Source organism: Camelus dromedarius, chromosome 32, assembly GCF_036321535.1.
Source record: "Camelus dromedarius isolate mCamDro1 chromosome 32, mCamDro1.pat, whole genome shotgun sequence".
Classification (NCBI taxonomy): Eukaryota; Metazoa; Chordata; class Mammalia; order Artiodactyla; family Camelidae; genus Camelus; species Camelus dromedarius.
In genome coordinates this window covers 11346674-11362256 of record NC_087467.1, presented here as the reverse complement: position 1 = coordinate 11362256, position 15583 = coordinate 11346674, and the positions used below count along the sequence as shown (strand labels likewise).

Genomic DNA, 15583 nt, shown 5'->3' with positions numbered 1-15583 from the left:
AAATGATAAGTTATAATCATGATTTGAGATGGGTTAAGCAATTAGGACATTTAAATATAAAACTATTAAACTTTGGAGAATGCAGCACAAATAGGGATTGAGAATTCACGCTATCTGCTAATTTGCTAATCATTAGTAAAGTGACAATACCATACTGAGGCTTTCTCAGGTTGAGTAGTTAGTGTGAGATTAACTCATAAGGGAACATTTTCCAACAATACAAATGCAACAAGATGCTTTAATAAATGTCTTCTACATCGACCGAATAGATGACAAGTCAACAAAAGATGCCACAGTGGATCTAAGTGACTGAACTGAAGGAATAATTACATATATGAATAATGTGGAAACCTGCAGGGTTTAATTTCACAGAGGAACTCGGAGAACAAATACTCAGCTCTGTCGAAATTTTTCTCCGATCATTTCACGAAGGTGGCCCATTAGTTTTGCCCTTTAAAACCATACAGAAATACAACAAAGAAAAATTCATAATTTAAATAATTGCCACAAATTGTGACTATTTTCCCCACGACCACAACCAATATGTGTTGGTTAGGCACTGGCATTTTCCAAAGCACTGCACAGTGATATCCTCACTCATGAGAGAAAACAAATATTTGTTGAGTAAATATTAGGAACACAAATACTCCCCAGGCTCTGAGAATGTCTACTTGGCTAAATTCATAATGCCTGCTAATCAGAAGACACTTGATTTAAAGTGAAATTCTGAAATGAAAGACGTTAGGAATAACGAAATAATGAGAGACATCAGGGAATCATATTTGGAAGGTTTGAAAATGTAGCATTTCAGGTGCCTCCCCTCTGACAGAAATGCCCTTGGTCAGACCACAAATTCAGCAAGCAAACGCAGGGGCCAGGAAAGAGGAGATTTCAACCCTAGGAATTAGAACCTGTGGGCCATTTTCTTTGCCGTATTTTTTTTTTTCTATCAGGTAAGTAAGAATATCTCAGTCTCAATTTACTAGCACTTTTTGAGAACTTAAGACTCTCCTTATCTGAGCATCTGGTTAAAATAAATATTCAGAGGTTTGAAAACAGACAGAAACATCGTAACAGTGGACATGGATATGTTCTGATGGTTAACGTGAACAAAGGTTTCATCGATATCCATTATAGATGCTGGTAGTATTCAAACAAGGACAGAAAGTAGGCTTCTACATTAAAAAAGCAATAGAAAAGAGGTAATGCACAACCTTCAAAGTGTAATACCTCTAAAAATCCATCCGAGCTGTATTTCTGTCATGGAAATACACTCAAAGGCCAATCTGGCAGAAGACCACCTTGATTAGAATCTCCCAGAGTTCACCTGCGAAAATCCCAAAATGTGAAAACCAATCATATTGGTTGAAAAAAGAAAGAAAGAAAGAAGGAAAGGAAGGAAGGAAGGACGGAAGGAAGGGAGGAAGGAAGGAAGAAAAGAAGAAAGGAAGTTAAAACAGGAGAAGTTTGGAAGAGTGATATTCTGCACTTTTTAATCCAGACCCTAGAAACCAAAGTTACACTTGAAAGAATAAAAGCATACACAGAGCGCAGAGCCATGGAGCAGTCAACTTAAAAGGCAGTGCAGTTAAAGTCTGGTGGATTTGTATGTTACAGGGGTACTTCCTGATACGACTGGACACCTAAACTAAAGCGGAGGTGAAATGTCACAGAGACTGACTGGCTGCTAAAGGGAGGCTCCTCCGGTGAACAGACACGTCTTCAAAAGTGAATGGCGGTCTCACTTCCACTCTTGAGACAACAGAGTGTGAAGATGATTCCATTTGGAAAAAAGCCTGAAAGACATTTGCCCCCCAAATAACAGCAAAGTGAAGCATCCATGAAAGGAACCTAGTCAACACTGAAGAAGGAAAAATAACCAAACGAGGTGTCAGTGACCTTCCCCTTACAAGTGAGGGGATCCCCACCAGAGTGATCTGTAAAAGATTCAACAAGGGGCCATTAAAGAAGCCAGTTTTCCTTTGGTGACTGAAATCAGAACACTGGTTGTCTCTGGGGAAGTGGGGACTGAATGGGAGGGATCATAAGAGAACTTTCTAGGGTGATAGAAATGTTCCTTCTTTTTATTGTTTTTTTGTTGTTGCTACATGAGAGAACGCATTTGTCAAAACTTACTGAACGGCAAAAATAAAAAAAAGAGAAGCAAACTTTGGGATCCGGCAGAGACAGGGTTCAAAACACAAAGTTACTGATGCCCAGAAAAAAAAAAAAAACAACACAAAAGTGCTCACATCTCTGAATGCAATAAAAGATCAATCTTTGTTCTATGTTTTGTCAATGTGGAGGATAACCAGCTATTGAAACAAAAGTCCTCAGGATGAAATGGAACCTTTGGAACACCTATCGATGTACTTTGGATATATACATTTTGGCATGTAATAAGATACAGGCATTTTTGAAAATAGGTAATTTTTATTATTCATTAAAATGAATGAGATTCATTTTTCAGCAGGAATCTGAAACAGTAATAACTGGGGTGATGTAAATCCTCTGTTATTTGTACCTACACGTATCTGAAATAGGCCTTTTCTCCATTGCCTAACACAGAGAAATCCTAATTTAGGAAAATCATAGACTATGAATTAAAATAAAGTCTCAACACGTGTCTTAGTTGCTGTAGGCTGAAACTGGTCAACCACTTTTTGGTCACTTAACGATTTATAGAGTGTGTGTGTATGTACAGTTTACTCCATCGAATGGCAGCTTATGTCAACTAAAACTTGTAGATGTTATCATATGCCCCTTTATTCAAATAAGGATTTAAAATAAATACTGGCATTGATTCCTGGGGCTTCTCTGTGCCTGGGTTGCCAGTTGGGGTCTCCAGATGGTGTTGAAGCTAGGGCCTTTTTGAAAAAAAAAAAAAATCTACTTCCAGGTCTAACATTTGAAGTCAAAAATCATTTTTTTTTAAAGTGCAAAACAGTAAGCAGTTCATCCGAAAAGCACCCAGGAGTTTTTGGTAACCCCCGTCATAACAGGAGCCCAAGAGAACGATGCAGCGGTGAACAACGCCAAGTTCACCCTGGGCTGCACTGGGGCTGCATCTTCATCGAAGGCAAGAAGAACACCTCGGCAGCAGGGGCAGGATGCAGGAGGTGTGAGCTCAGTTGTGGAGGGAAGCTCAGCTTCCTCCATTTGAAAGAGGAATCCAGAATGTTCAAACACCACCAAAGAAGCCGTCTGATGTTCAGCCTGCGGCAGAGATTAAAGGAGCCAAGGTGCTTATGTTCAGGTATTTGAAGCATCTCTCAATGTAAGTTTTCCCCACAAGGCTTTTGCCCGTCTTGTTGACCAGCATTGCCCTGTTCCTTGAAATCGACCTGGCATAGAACACGTGATCAAAAATACTTGTCGCACTCAGAAGGATGAAATGAATGACCTCAGAGGAAAAGAGAACGCACTTGCTGCTCCGTGCGGTGCCAAACGATGAAACAGGCACCCACCCTGTGGGTAAAAATTTGGGGAACAGATGCTTCAGTTAAACTTTTTAAGAAACCACTTTTTAGCAGTTCGAGCTCTCCAATGGTGGAGCAGACTTTGTAAAGGAGTGATCTCTTCCTCATTCGGGGGGAGGGAGGAGCAGCGGTATTCTTGCAGAAACTGGATAACCATCTGTCAAGGATGCTACAGCAACGAAAACACATCATCGAACACCACCAGGGTTTCATTTTTATCCTATCTGCCATTTCTGTAGAGCAAACCTTCTGCTGACATAAAAATCATCAAGCTGAAATGAAGTGATTTTAAACCCTTTTAGGAGTGACTCAACAAAATGTGTTAGCGTGGTTCCTAAATGCAGGTACAGGAAGACATCTGTGGAGCGTGTCGTAGACACAGATTTCCAAGTCCCGCTTGATCTGATTTCTCTAGTCCACTCTGTGATACTGCCCTTGAATTCTCTCCTCTCTTCTGCACCATCACTTTTCCCCTCCCTACTGGGTTCTTTGCCATCATCAAGCAAACATGTTACTCCCATCTTTAAAAATTATCCTCAGTTGACCCCACTTCTCTCTCCAACCACCACCCAGCTTCTCTTCTTCCTTCTAAAGGAAAACTCAGTCTGTATACCGCTTCCCTTCTCCACCTGACTGTTGAATACATCCCAATCAAAGATGTCCAGTAACTTCCATGTTGCGAAATCAGTGGTGAATTCTCAGTTCTCATCTGAGCTGATCCTTCAGTAGCATCTGGCACAGATGGTTGCTCCTTCCCTCTGAAACGTTCCTTCACTCGACTCTGAAGACACCACATCCTACTGAGTTTTCTCCTACCTCTTTGGTTACTCTTTCCCAGTCTCCCTTCCACCTCTTAATCCTGACCTCCTAACACAAGGATGCTCAAAGGCTCCATATGAAACCACTTCTTTCTTTGGTTTTCTCCTCCTCACACTCTGATCCTCTTAGTGATGGAGGCTGAGTCATGGCTTTGCTTCATACGCTTAGTGCTCCCCACTCTGCAGCCCAGCCCACTCCACTAAACCCCAAACCCACATATAAATGTCTTCTCCATATCACTGATACTCATCTCCGCAGACTCAACCCCAGTTCCTAATCTTTCCCGTCACAGTGACTAACAGACTTTCCAGTGTTCAGACCAAACACTGTGGCACCATTGTGACCCCTTTTTCTTGCACCATCAATCCAATCCATCAAATCATATTGTCAAAACATATTCCGAGAACAAAGTTGGACCTCTAACTTACGTGAAATATAAAAATTAACTCAAAATGGGTCAATGACCTAAATATAAGAGCTAAAATGATAAAAATTTTAGAATAAAACACAAGGATAGATCTTTATGACCTTGGATTTTGCAATGGATTCTCAGATGTGACACCAAAAGCAAGAGCAATAAGAGAAAAATAGGTAAGTTGTATCTTATCAAAGTCAAAAAATTTTGTGCATAAAAGGACATTATCCAGAAAATGAAAAGACAACCTAGAGAATGGGAGAAATATTTACAAATCGTATGTCTGATAAGGGTCCAATATCCAGAATATATAAAGAAATTTTACAACTCACAAACGAAAACCAAGCAATTAAAAAATGGTCAAAGGTCTTGAATACACATTTCTTCGAAGAAGATAAACAAGTGAGACACATGAAAAGGTACTCAACATGATTAGTCATTCAGAAAAGGCAAATCACAACCACCAAGAGGTACCACTTCACGCTCGCTAGGACGGCTACAATCAAAATAAACAGAAAATAACAAGTTTTGGTGAGAATGTGGAAAAATTGGAACCCTTGCACATTGCTAGTGGGAACACAAACTGGTTCAGCTGTGGTGGAAACCAGTTTGTCAGTGCCTCAAAAAGTTAAACACAATTACCACATGACCTCTAATTCCACTCCCAGGTATATACCCAAAGAAGGTGAAAACATGCCAAATGTCCATCAACTAATACAGACAAACAGTTGCAATAAATTGCAAACTATGTACACATACACATACATACAATGGAACATCATTCAGCCGTAACAAGGAATGAAGTACTGATACATGCTGCAACACAGATGAAGCCCCAAAACATGCTAGGTGAAAGAAGCCAGGCACAAAAGGTCTGTGGAGCTGGGGGAGGACTGGGGAGAAAATGCTTCATGGATAAGGGTTATACTTTGAAGTGCTGGAAACAATTTGGAACTAGATAGAGGTGGTGCTTGCCAAACACTGAAATGCACTAAATTCCATTGAGTGGTTCACTTTAAATGGTTAATGTCATGTGCATTTCACGTTAAAAAATTATATTTTTAATATTCAGAATTTACCCCCTTTTCCTACTTCTACAGCTACCACCTTGGTCCAGCCTACCATCTTCTCTCACCTAGATTATCACTAGCCTCCTAACTGGTCTCCTCTTCCCCTCTCATCCTCTTAGGTTTTTTCTCAACACAACAGCCAGAATAACATTACTTTGTCAGTCAGATCATGTCTTTCCTCTAATGAAAGCCCCACAATAGCTCTTTATCTCCTCGTGGTCCAAGTCTATGTCCTCACAGGGGTCTATAGGACCCCACACAATGTGGCCCATCACTGCTCCAGCCCCATTGACCTCATCCCCTACTACTCTGCACCTCCTCTTCTCCATACTGGCCACACTGGGCTCCTTGCTGCTCCTTCAGCATTCCAGACACACTCCTGCCTCAGGACCTTTGCACCTGCTGTCTGCTGTATTTTGAATGTTCTTCCCCTTAGACCATCTCCAATACCAATTCTTTCTCAAATGTCTCCTATGCAATGACGCCTCCCCAGATTATCGCATTTGAACAGCAAAGCCACACATTCTCCCTATTTCCCTTTTTTGTATTATTTTTCTCCATAGCATTTATACCATCTAACATAAATTCTTTTTTATTGTGTTTACTTTCTACTCTCAACTAGGAGCTTACTAGACAGCCTAAAAGGATGGACAGAAAGGGGTTCTCTGACCTCAGGAGGATAGATTTTAAACCACTCAGGTGCCTGCTTGCCAATACATCTGCCTAGGTTAAGTGTGACTTTCTTTAACACAGATCTGGTTGCTATTTTGTGAGACATCGGACTTCGGCGACTCCAAATTACCGAAGGCTATGAATAGCTGCAAAACCACTTAAAAACAAAAGTGACCACCCAAACTGGCTTATCTGTTTGCAGGATGGCACTAAGAAATCTGGACCTAGGGGGAGGGCACAGCTCAGGGGCAGAGTGCGTGCTTAGCAAGCATGAGGTCCTGGGTTCAATCCCCAGACCCTCCATTAAAAAATAAATACAAAAGAACATATATATGTATGTATACGTATAACTGAATCACTTTGCTGTACACCTGAAACTAACATTGTAAATCAACTACACATCAATAAAAATTTTTAATAAATAAATAAGCCTAATTACTGTCCTCCCAAATAAATAAAAACTGCCACTTTAAAAAAATAAATGAATAAAAATTAAAAGATAGAAACAAGCAGAAAAGAAAACTTAAAAAAAAAAAAGAGAAACCTGGACCTAACATCACATCACATCAAAAGGGATCTAAAAAAATTCCAAGTATTAAATAAAGTCTAAAGGATTAATGATGAAAACAAGGATGAAATTCCTTAGTTCTTCTGTTGATCTTATTATATACTTAATAGCTCTTTAAAAAACCCCAAAAAAACTGCCACTAGGTATTTAAAAAAAAGTTCTCCACCCCTGAGAATCTGCATGGCTGCATTTTGTCTAACTCCTAAGAGCCTATCGTCAATATCCAGGGGAATAATCTCAGTGCTTAATTCCTTTTCTCACCATCGATTGGAAATCAGTGAAGTGCAAGGGGCTGGCCGACTTTATAAACAAGGTATTTATAAACCAACCTTCTAAATATCTTAAAAATTTACACATTCAAAAGAAAAAAAAAGATTTCTCAGAATAAGAAAAGCTAATTAAAACAGAAGCCAAGGTTTCCTAATAAATTAACGTAAGTCTGGAACACAGCAGAACTGCTTAAAACATACATGGCTTCCCAACTTAGTAATGAATGTCATACAAAAGCAACACATTACTAAAAAAAAAAAATAGTGCATTTGTATAGTCCTGCTAAACTAATAAAAAAAAATTTCAGTGCTGTTATCTACAGATACCACACAACTGCTTCCTCGGAGCATGGTCATGCAGACAAGCCTCAATCAGTAAGGAAACTAATTTAATTCAAATTCCATCCAGTTGAAAATAATCATCATGGGCTGCCCAGAGTTGGTGAGTATGAATGCATTACTGAAAATCTGGTTGGTAATTGCAGGTTGCTATTTATGTTGACCAGAGTTGGAGGAGTTTACTTAGCGAGATGTCTAGGCAGACAGACCACCGAGGCAAAACACACAGGAAAATCACTCTTGACATCCACGCTAAAAACAGCCTAGACCCTCTCTGCAGTGTCTCGGTGTGGTTGTTATTTCATACTGTCAGATACACTGCTGGTGACAGAATGAAAATTTATGATTGCAGTTATTTTATTTTCAAGTAATGTGCTACCACAAGAGATTTTTCTAGTTCAGTGGAGTGTAAGTTAAATAGTCAAGGCTAAATATTATTTTCTAAAGCCCTAAATTTTTCTGCTTGTAAACAGGTATGCACAAAATACTAATGGTGACAATCTTTTGAAAGATATATTTTTTTAATCATCAGGATGGGGGGCTTGTTTGCTACTGAGTCACCAATTCCCAAATATGTCTAGTAACACACAGGCCATGGTGTTAAGTGGAGAATAAAGGAGAACAGCTCTAAAAGAAACTTGTCACAAGACATGTGGACAGTTAAGCTAGCGCTCGCTCCTCCTCATGTTATTCCATAACCGTTTTTTTTTTTTTATCATCATCATTATAACTAAACTACACATCAGGAAACCTGGGCTCTAATTCCAGATCTGTAGCTAACAATCGAAGGAACTGTCTAATCATGGGAAAAGTCTATCACCTCTCTGAGCTCCAATTTGCTTATCTGTAAAATGAGGGGGTTGGCAAGAAATGCTTTTAAAACAGAATGGGAAAATGCAAGGGAAACAAGACTACCTAAACATATTAAAATTGATGCTAAACTTGCTAAAGGCAAACACAGAGAAGACCACAGGATAAAAAGGGATGTTTTTCACCTGAGGGGAAGTTGGTAAATGAAAAACATAAAATTCAATGGTAATGAGGCTGAAGAAGAACTAACATACTTTTAGCCCAGTAAAGGAGAGTCCTAAAAAAAATGCAAAAAAAAAAAAAAAAAATACTGTCACTCCCTCCATTCCCTCTGGCCTAATAATTCTACTTTTGAATACAAATCCCCAAAGAAAAATATCCCCAAAGAAAAACCAAAGTTCTCCAAAAAAGAATCTCCATAGCAGCACAATATGTGAGAGAAAAACTGGAAACAACCTGTAAGTGCAAAAATAGAGGCACATTAAGCAAAATCTGGTTTTGTTAACAAACTGGAAGAGAAGCCTGGTTGGCCATTTTAAAAAATTCTGAACTCTTCTGAAAAGAGAGGGAATATTCAACATGACATTTCATGATGAAGGCTGATTACAAAATATACCTGCCCTCTTTTTGATTTACAAAGAACTTAGTGATGAAAACCAGAAGAGAAACTGGAGGAATAGAACTAGCTCACGGGGTCCATTCTTTCTATTAAATTGATCATGAGGGCAAAAAAAAAAAAAAAAAAAAAAGTTGGGAAGAGGATGCTCTCCCGGCTAGAGTCCAGCTTTTTTTTTTTTTTTTTTAACATGTCCTGTTCTTTGACGCAGCTTTTCTACCATGACTGTAACACCTTCCACCTCCTTCTAATGCTTAATGTTCTTCAAGTACCTTCAGAAAGATTGTGATTTAATTGTTTGAAAAATAATCAACATTCATGGCATCTCTACACCAAAACGTTCACGGTCTGTATTAGGTCTAGTGTCCCAGGAATAGATCCCATGAAACTTTGCTATACACAGTGTTGGACTAACCATTGTCCTCTCCCCAAAGGTCATCGTGGGAATTCAAAGGAAGCATCAAGGGTTAGGAGTTATGACTTCAACAGGCTCTTAGACTCTAAAGTCAACCTTAATAGAGTAGGACCTGCCAAGAGGCAAATGCCTGGCAAAACTGTTGCATATTTCTTATGCACTATTACTTCTTTCCTTAAACACCATAAATCACAAAGCCATGGCAAAAGTGATCACTGTGGTCGGCCGAGCATGAGATCCCTTCCCGCTTTAGAATATACGTGGTGAATGGATTTACTGCAGTACACAGAATTCATGAACATAATTACGATATGCTATTTAGTTGGGTTCAGTGTATCCACGCATCTTTGGATTATCATCCCACCAAAAAACTCCAAGATATAAAAGGTAAAAGCAAACAAACAAACTGTAATTCTTCTAAGTAATGACTTTCCAAAATAAACATGACCGGTGACGACACTCTTGTAAAAAGGAATGTTGATGTTTCACAAAAGCCTTCCTCCTTCAAGAAAAAAAAAAAGTTTTTTTCTACTAACCATATATTATGAACATTATGTTTTAAGCATTAAGATGCTGGTACCCTTTAACATATTCTGTGAATGATAAAGAAAAAAAGCAATTATGTGTCATGAGAGAAACAGTTTTATAAAAAAGGTTAAGACATAAAAGGGCTAACAACTGGACATAGCAAAACGGTAAAAAAAATTCTACCACATGCTATCCTACACACTTCCCTCAGCAATGTCTAGAACACAAAGTCAAAAGTGTTTTCAACTGTTTACGTTTATAACTCTAGCAAAGTTTCACATTTCTAAGTAATACTAAAAGCATCCCGGCAAGCAGCTGTGCCCGAATTCTACTGTCTCCAGCATTATTTAATAATTAGAAAACAGGCTTTCATTTTCAAACCTATTCAGCATGCCAATGTATTTCATTTTAAATCAGTGGTTTCTAGTGGCACACCATGTGTTTATTTGTATCCAGCAAATTTCAACAAGCTCTTAGAAAAAGAAACTAGGAGATGGAATTATCCATTTAAAAATGAATCTCAAAAATAAAATGCACAACTACAAATTCCGCTGACATTTCTGATCTGTCTGAATGATTCTTTAGAATCGTATCAATATATTTTTTTCAGTGTTTAAGTATTTACGGCTCACATAGGCCCTAGGAGGCCACATAATAATTTACAGATTTAAAGAAAACAGCAAATGTGTAGAAGAACTCCAAGACTTAAATGAAGTTAAAAATCTACACCCTTTGATTTGAATTAAACCTCGATCGTGCCCACCCCGTTGGCCACTGGATGAGATAGCAATTCAGTGTTGAGCCAGTCTGATTTAAAATTTACTCATTAAGATAACCATGTAATGAGGCCGGGACAGTAGGATGTCTTAAAAAAAAATCAACTTCAGAAAGCTCACACAGGTGTGAGCAAATCACAATCAGAACAGAAATGAAAATAAAATGATAACCTGCACCAAAGTACCTCAGTAGCTAAGGGAACATTTACATTTCAAAGTCCTCTGTCCCTGGTATTCTTAAGTATGGTACCACTAAGGTTTGTCAGAGCTGCAGAGACACTTCAGTTAAGACTGTGTGGTAGAGCCCTGTGTAAATTAATTAGTTGAGGTTGCACAGATTTCCTAAAAGCAGCTCTCTAAAACAGCCTCAGAGACATGCACGATTTGTGGGGAATTAGAATTTAAATACAACTTATTAATCAATTCTTCTTGCCTTCCCATTTCAATGACATTTTGTGTAATGATAAATAAGTCCATGAAAATATGACTAACCAAAATTTCATTTGCTTTCAATTAGAGGCAACAGAAGGGGTTTTCCATTTTGCTTTCAATTTCAAGTTTTACTTCAGATTTTATCTAGACTTACTGGCAAGAGTTTTCAGATGATAACTATAGTGAACTTAATCTATATTTCGATAGGAGATGAGTCCATATTTGAGATTCACATATAGTACATCTAAGTCAGCTATCTGGTAACTTCTATAGACAATGTCATAAAAATAAGGATTTCATGCTTCTGCCTTGAGACTTTACCTGCTAAATCTGTTCATTATAAGTTAGCTAAATATCAAAGTTTGACATGTCTTATCAGAGATAATATTATAGCTATTTCTTTAATTCAAAATACTAGGTAGATTACAGCCGTAAATAATTTTTAAAAGCAGGAGAATCAATGTTTGGTAAATATGGTTCTTCAAAATAACTAAAATGTAGGCAGAAACATTGTAAAAATTAATTGTGTGATAGTTTCTACTGTAAATTAAAAATGGAAGATCTCTGATGTTTTCAAGAGATCAGGAGCCTTCTAATTATGTACATAAGAGATTTATGAGCTCTTCTGTAATCCTAAAATAAAGTCCCTACAGTCTCATTATAGGGATTGTGAAAAATTCATACTTGTTATACAGCAGAGATGACACAGAGGCTTTTAACTGGCTAACGTGTTTCCAGAGCACAGATGCTGTGTGTACAAGTGTATCTTTTGAGATCATACCATTGAGAAGAGGCTGTCCTTCGAGCACATCTTGGGACAAGACTGCGCTGTAAACGTCTTCAGGAAATCCAGTCTTGCATAACGCGATCTCACCAGAAGCCTCCACAGACGCCTGCAACACAAGGAAAAAAATGTGTGCAATGACTGCTACCTCCTTCAACGGAGAAACATCCCACTTGGCAGAAAGCCTCGGTTTTCCCACTATTTTGTACAAATAACCCCTTTGTTTTCAGAATGGTTACAATTAGAATGTAGAGGGCAAAGGGTTAATCTTTTCTGATAACTGGAGGAGAAGAAACAAATCCTGCTTGTCTTGTCCAGTAAAACTGAAATAATACACATTCTAGGCCCTTCTAAGGACCAAACATTTCCATTAAAATGGTCATTGTGAATGAAGAACTCTCCAGTGAACCTGGGCGGCGGGGGGTGGGGTGGGGGTGGGGGGTAGACAGCCAAAGAGCTTTCAGGCGCCACAAATCACCATCACTAAACTTCACAAGAAAAATGTCCACATTCAAGGATATTGACTTTTATATTCTCATCTAATTCTCTATGCAGTCTGTTTCAATATACCCTTTAATTAAAAAAACCAAAATCGCAGTATACTTACTGAAGGACATAGAGTGCTTTCTACCAAGTAAAACCAGTCAATTGAAAATATATATTTCTGTAGACTCATAGACACAAAAAACAAACTGTTGGTTACCAAAGGGGAAAGGGGCAGGGGAGGGATAAATGAGGAATGTGGGATTAACAGAGACACACTACTGTATATAAAATAGATAAACAACAAGGACCTACTGTAGAGCACAGGGAACTATATTCAATACCTTATAACAACCTATAATGGAAAAGAATCTGAAAAAGAATATATATGTATATAACTGAATATATATATGTATATATATATACATATAACTGAATCACTATGCTGTACACCTGAAACTAACATGACATTGTAAATCAACTAAACTTCAATAAAAAAAGTACATATTTTTCTGATCTGAAGGGCAGTGATACATGAAAAGGTAAATAAAGATGACTACAATTATGTTTTCTTTTTAGACTTGAAAATCAGAAAGTCACTGTCTCTTGCCATCTTCCTTCCTCTCATCACACAGTTAACTGCCCAGTGTGTTTAAAACGTGATCATACCCAGTGCCATCCACCGACCCCTCCGAGTTAATGTCCCTACTTCTTCCAGCCCTGCTGACATCATCGCGGGATGATTAAGCCTCAGCAGAACTCATGCAGCATTTACATTAATTATAAAAATCTCTATCCTGCGTTGATGGGGATCCAAATATAGGAGGAAGAGAGTGGACAGAAGCTGCCCCAGGGAGGGGTTTCAACAGCTGCAGGGCCAGCCTGTGGAGCGGTCAGCACAGGCAAGGAGAACCTGGAACCGGGATGAAGGGGAAAGGGAGGCCCCAGAACAGAGACCTCAAAGCAGCTGCAGGAATGAAGCGACACAGGGCAGCTTCACAGCTGAACGACTACCTGGACGATACATGGGGAGCATCACAGGTACTGAAGTTGCAAAACTCCAGACTGATCTAGTATTTTAACTGTTCTTTTCAGATCCAAGAAAAACAGGAAAAAAAGGACATTTGGACTTTTGTAAATAATCTCAAACACGTATTGGGAGCAACAGCAAGATATTAGGTCCGACCCATCAAATTAGCGAACACTGTTGTCTGCTATGGGCAACAAAGGATTGTCTGAAGTCAAGGATGCAGAGCGACTAACCCTCTTCCAGCCCTCCTACACAGGTGTTAGTGGAAGCTGGTACAGTCACCTTGGAGTGTATTTTGGAAAATTTCAGTGAAGATGTAAGTGGACATCTATGGCAGGTATAGTCTAGGGAAGAAACTCTCCCCTACGTGCCCCAGTGGACGGGCGCAGGAATCCTCACCATGGCATGATTATAACCGCAGGACCCAAAACTGCCTAAACACCCAACAACAGGAGAAACGGACTAATAGCTTTCCACTTAGCCAAAAAAAAAAATAATAAAGCATTAAAATGGAAGAATTGGAGATACATTTATTCACAGAGAAAGTTACATCTCAAAACAAAACAAAAAAAAGTCAGTTTAACTTCCACGTTAGATTGAAAGAGAAATTTAATTACAAATCAACCTAGGCATGACTATTATTTTTAGTAAGTTCAGAAATCTATTTATATAACACTCCAACTTCAGACTGGTAACAAGGTACACTGCATGTGAAATCCTGCAAACAAAAACCAAAAATCCAAAGCATGATGGATGACTCTGTTTTTAAATATAAAGTTTAAATTCAAAGGATAATACAACATTATCGACACCTAAGTAGTTAAGAATATAAAAATGAAGAAGGTAGTGATAAGCACCCAATTGAGGAGAGTGCCTCCCCCAGGGGAGGGTGAGACAGGAAAAGCATCAGGAAGAATAGTACAGGCGACTTTGATTTCATTTGTCATCACTCATTTCTTTCAAAAAGGATGTAAAGCAAACAGGGAAAAATGTGAGGATGTGCCCGGGCACATGCGTGCAAAGCAGATTACTCCCTGCATACCCTGCACCCTCCAGAAAATATTTGAGGCTCACGGAGAAGTAAGAACTTGGGCTTCCAAACCCCGTCAAGTTCGGGACACTGGGAGATATTTTTGCTACTTGCCAGCTGCAGACATCCAGGCCCCGAGTCTGGGCCTGGCACAGAGCAAATGCTTTTAGTTCTCTTTTAGCTAATTGAAACAGACAAAGGGAAGTCCCAGCTCACCATATAAACCGGACCAGTGTGTTGTAAATCTCTGTCCCAACAATAGATTTTAGGGGCCTCTTTACCTCCAGTCCTCCCACCACGGAGGGGGGCCATGGTGGGCTTCCAACCCAGGGAGGCAGGGGGAAGAGAGCTCGGAGGGGCAGCTGGCCAGAGGCAAATGAGGTGGCAGGCAGTGAACAGGGCCACTCTCCATCCCGGGTGGTCTGGTTAGGGCAGTGTGCACTTTTACAGGTGAGCTCCCGAAGGTCATCGAAGTCTAAAGACCAGAGAAAACCTGTCACCTTTAGCTCCACTCCTAGTGTCTTGTTTTCCAGTGGATCTGCCCTCAGGGAGGGAACTAAGCAGTATCCTGCCCCCCATCCAAACCCATGGGAATGGGATGTCAAAGCCACGTCAAGTCCATCGGTAACGCTGCGAAGGTTCACTTCTGAGTTTTCGTCGACAACTTAACTCAGAAGACGAAACTTCTGTCTCCCATGCATTGGGGTCCATGTCTCTTTTTGAGTTATAGTTTTATCCGGGTATATGCCCAGGAGTGGGACTGCTGGATCATATGGTAAGCCTAGTTTTAGTTTTATAAGGAACTTCCATACTGTTTCCATAGTGGCTGCACCAATTTACATTCCCACCAGCAGCACAGGAGGGTTCCTTTTTCTCCACACCTTCTCCAGCATTTATTATTTACAGACTTTTTAATGATGGCCGTTCTGACTGGTGTGAGGTGATACACCATTGTAGTTCTGATCTAATTTCTCTGATAATTAGCGATACTGAACACCTTTTCATGTGCCCCTTCTGGACACACTTTATTGTTGAAACTGGAAGAGGG

The 15583-nt window shown here is 39.4% G+C and overlaps 1 protein-coding gene across 1 annotated transcript in view; it reads right to left on the bottom strand.

Moving 5' to 3' along the window:
- CDH2 (cadherin 2) overlaps positions 1–15583 on the bottom strand; it is a 194193-nt gene that overhangs the window by 153224 nt on the left and 25386 nt on the right. The window contains exon 2 of the mRNA XM_031439018.2: positions 11990–12101. Coding sequence (XP_031294878.1) covers positions 11990–12101 — 112 coding nt within the window. The remainder of the gene's footprint in view (positions 1–11989; positions 12102–15583) is intronic.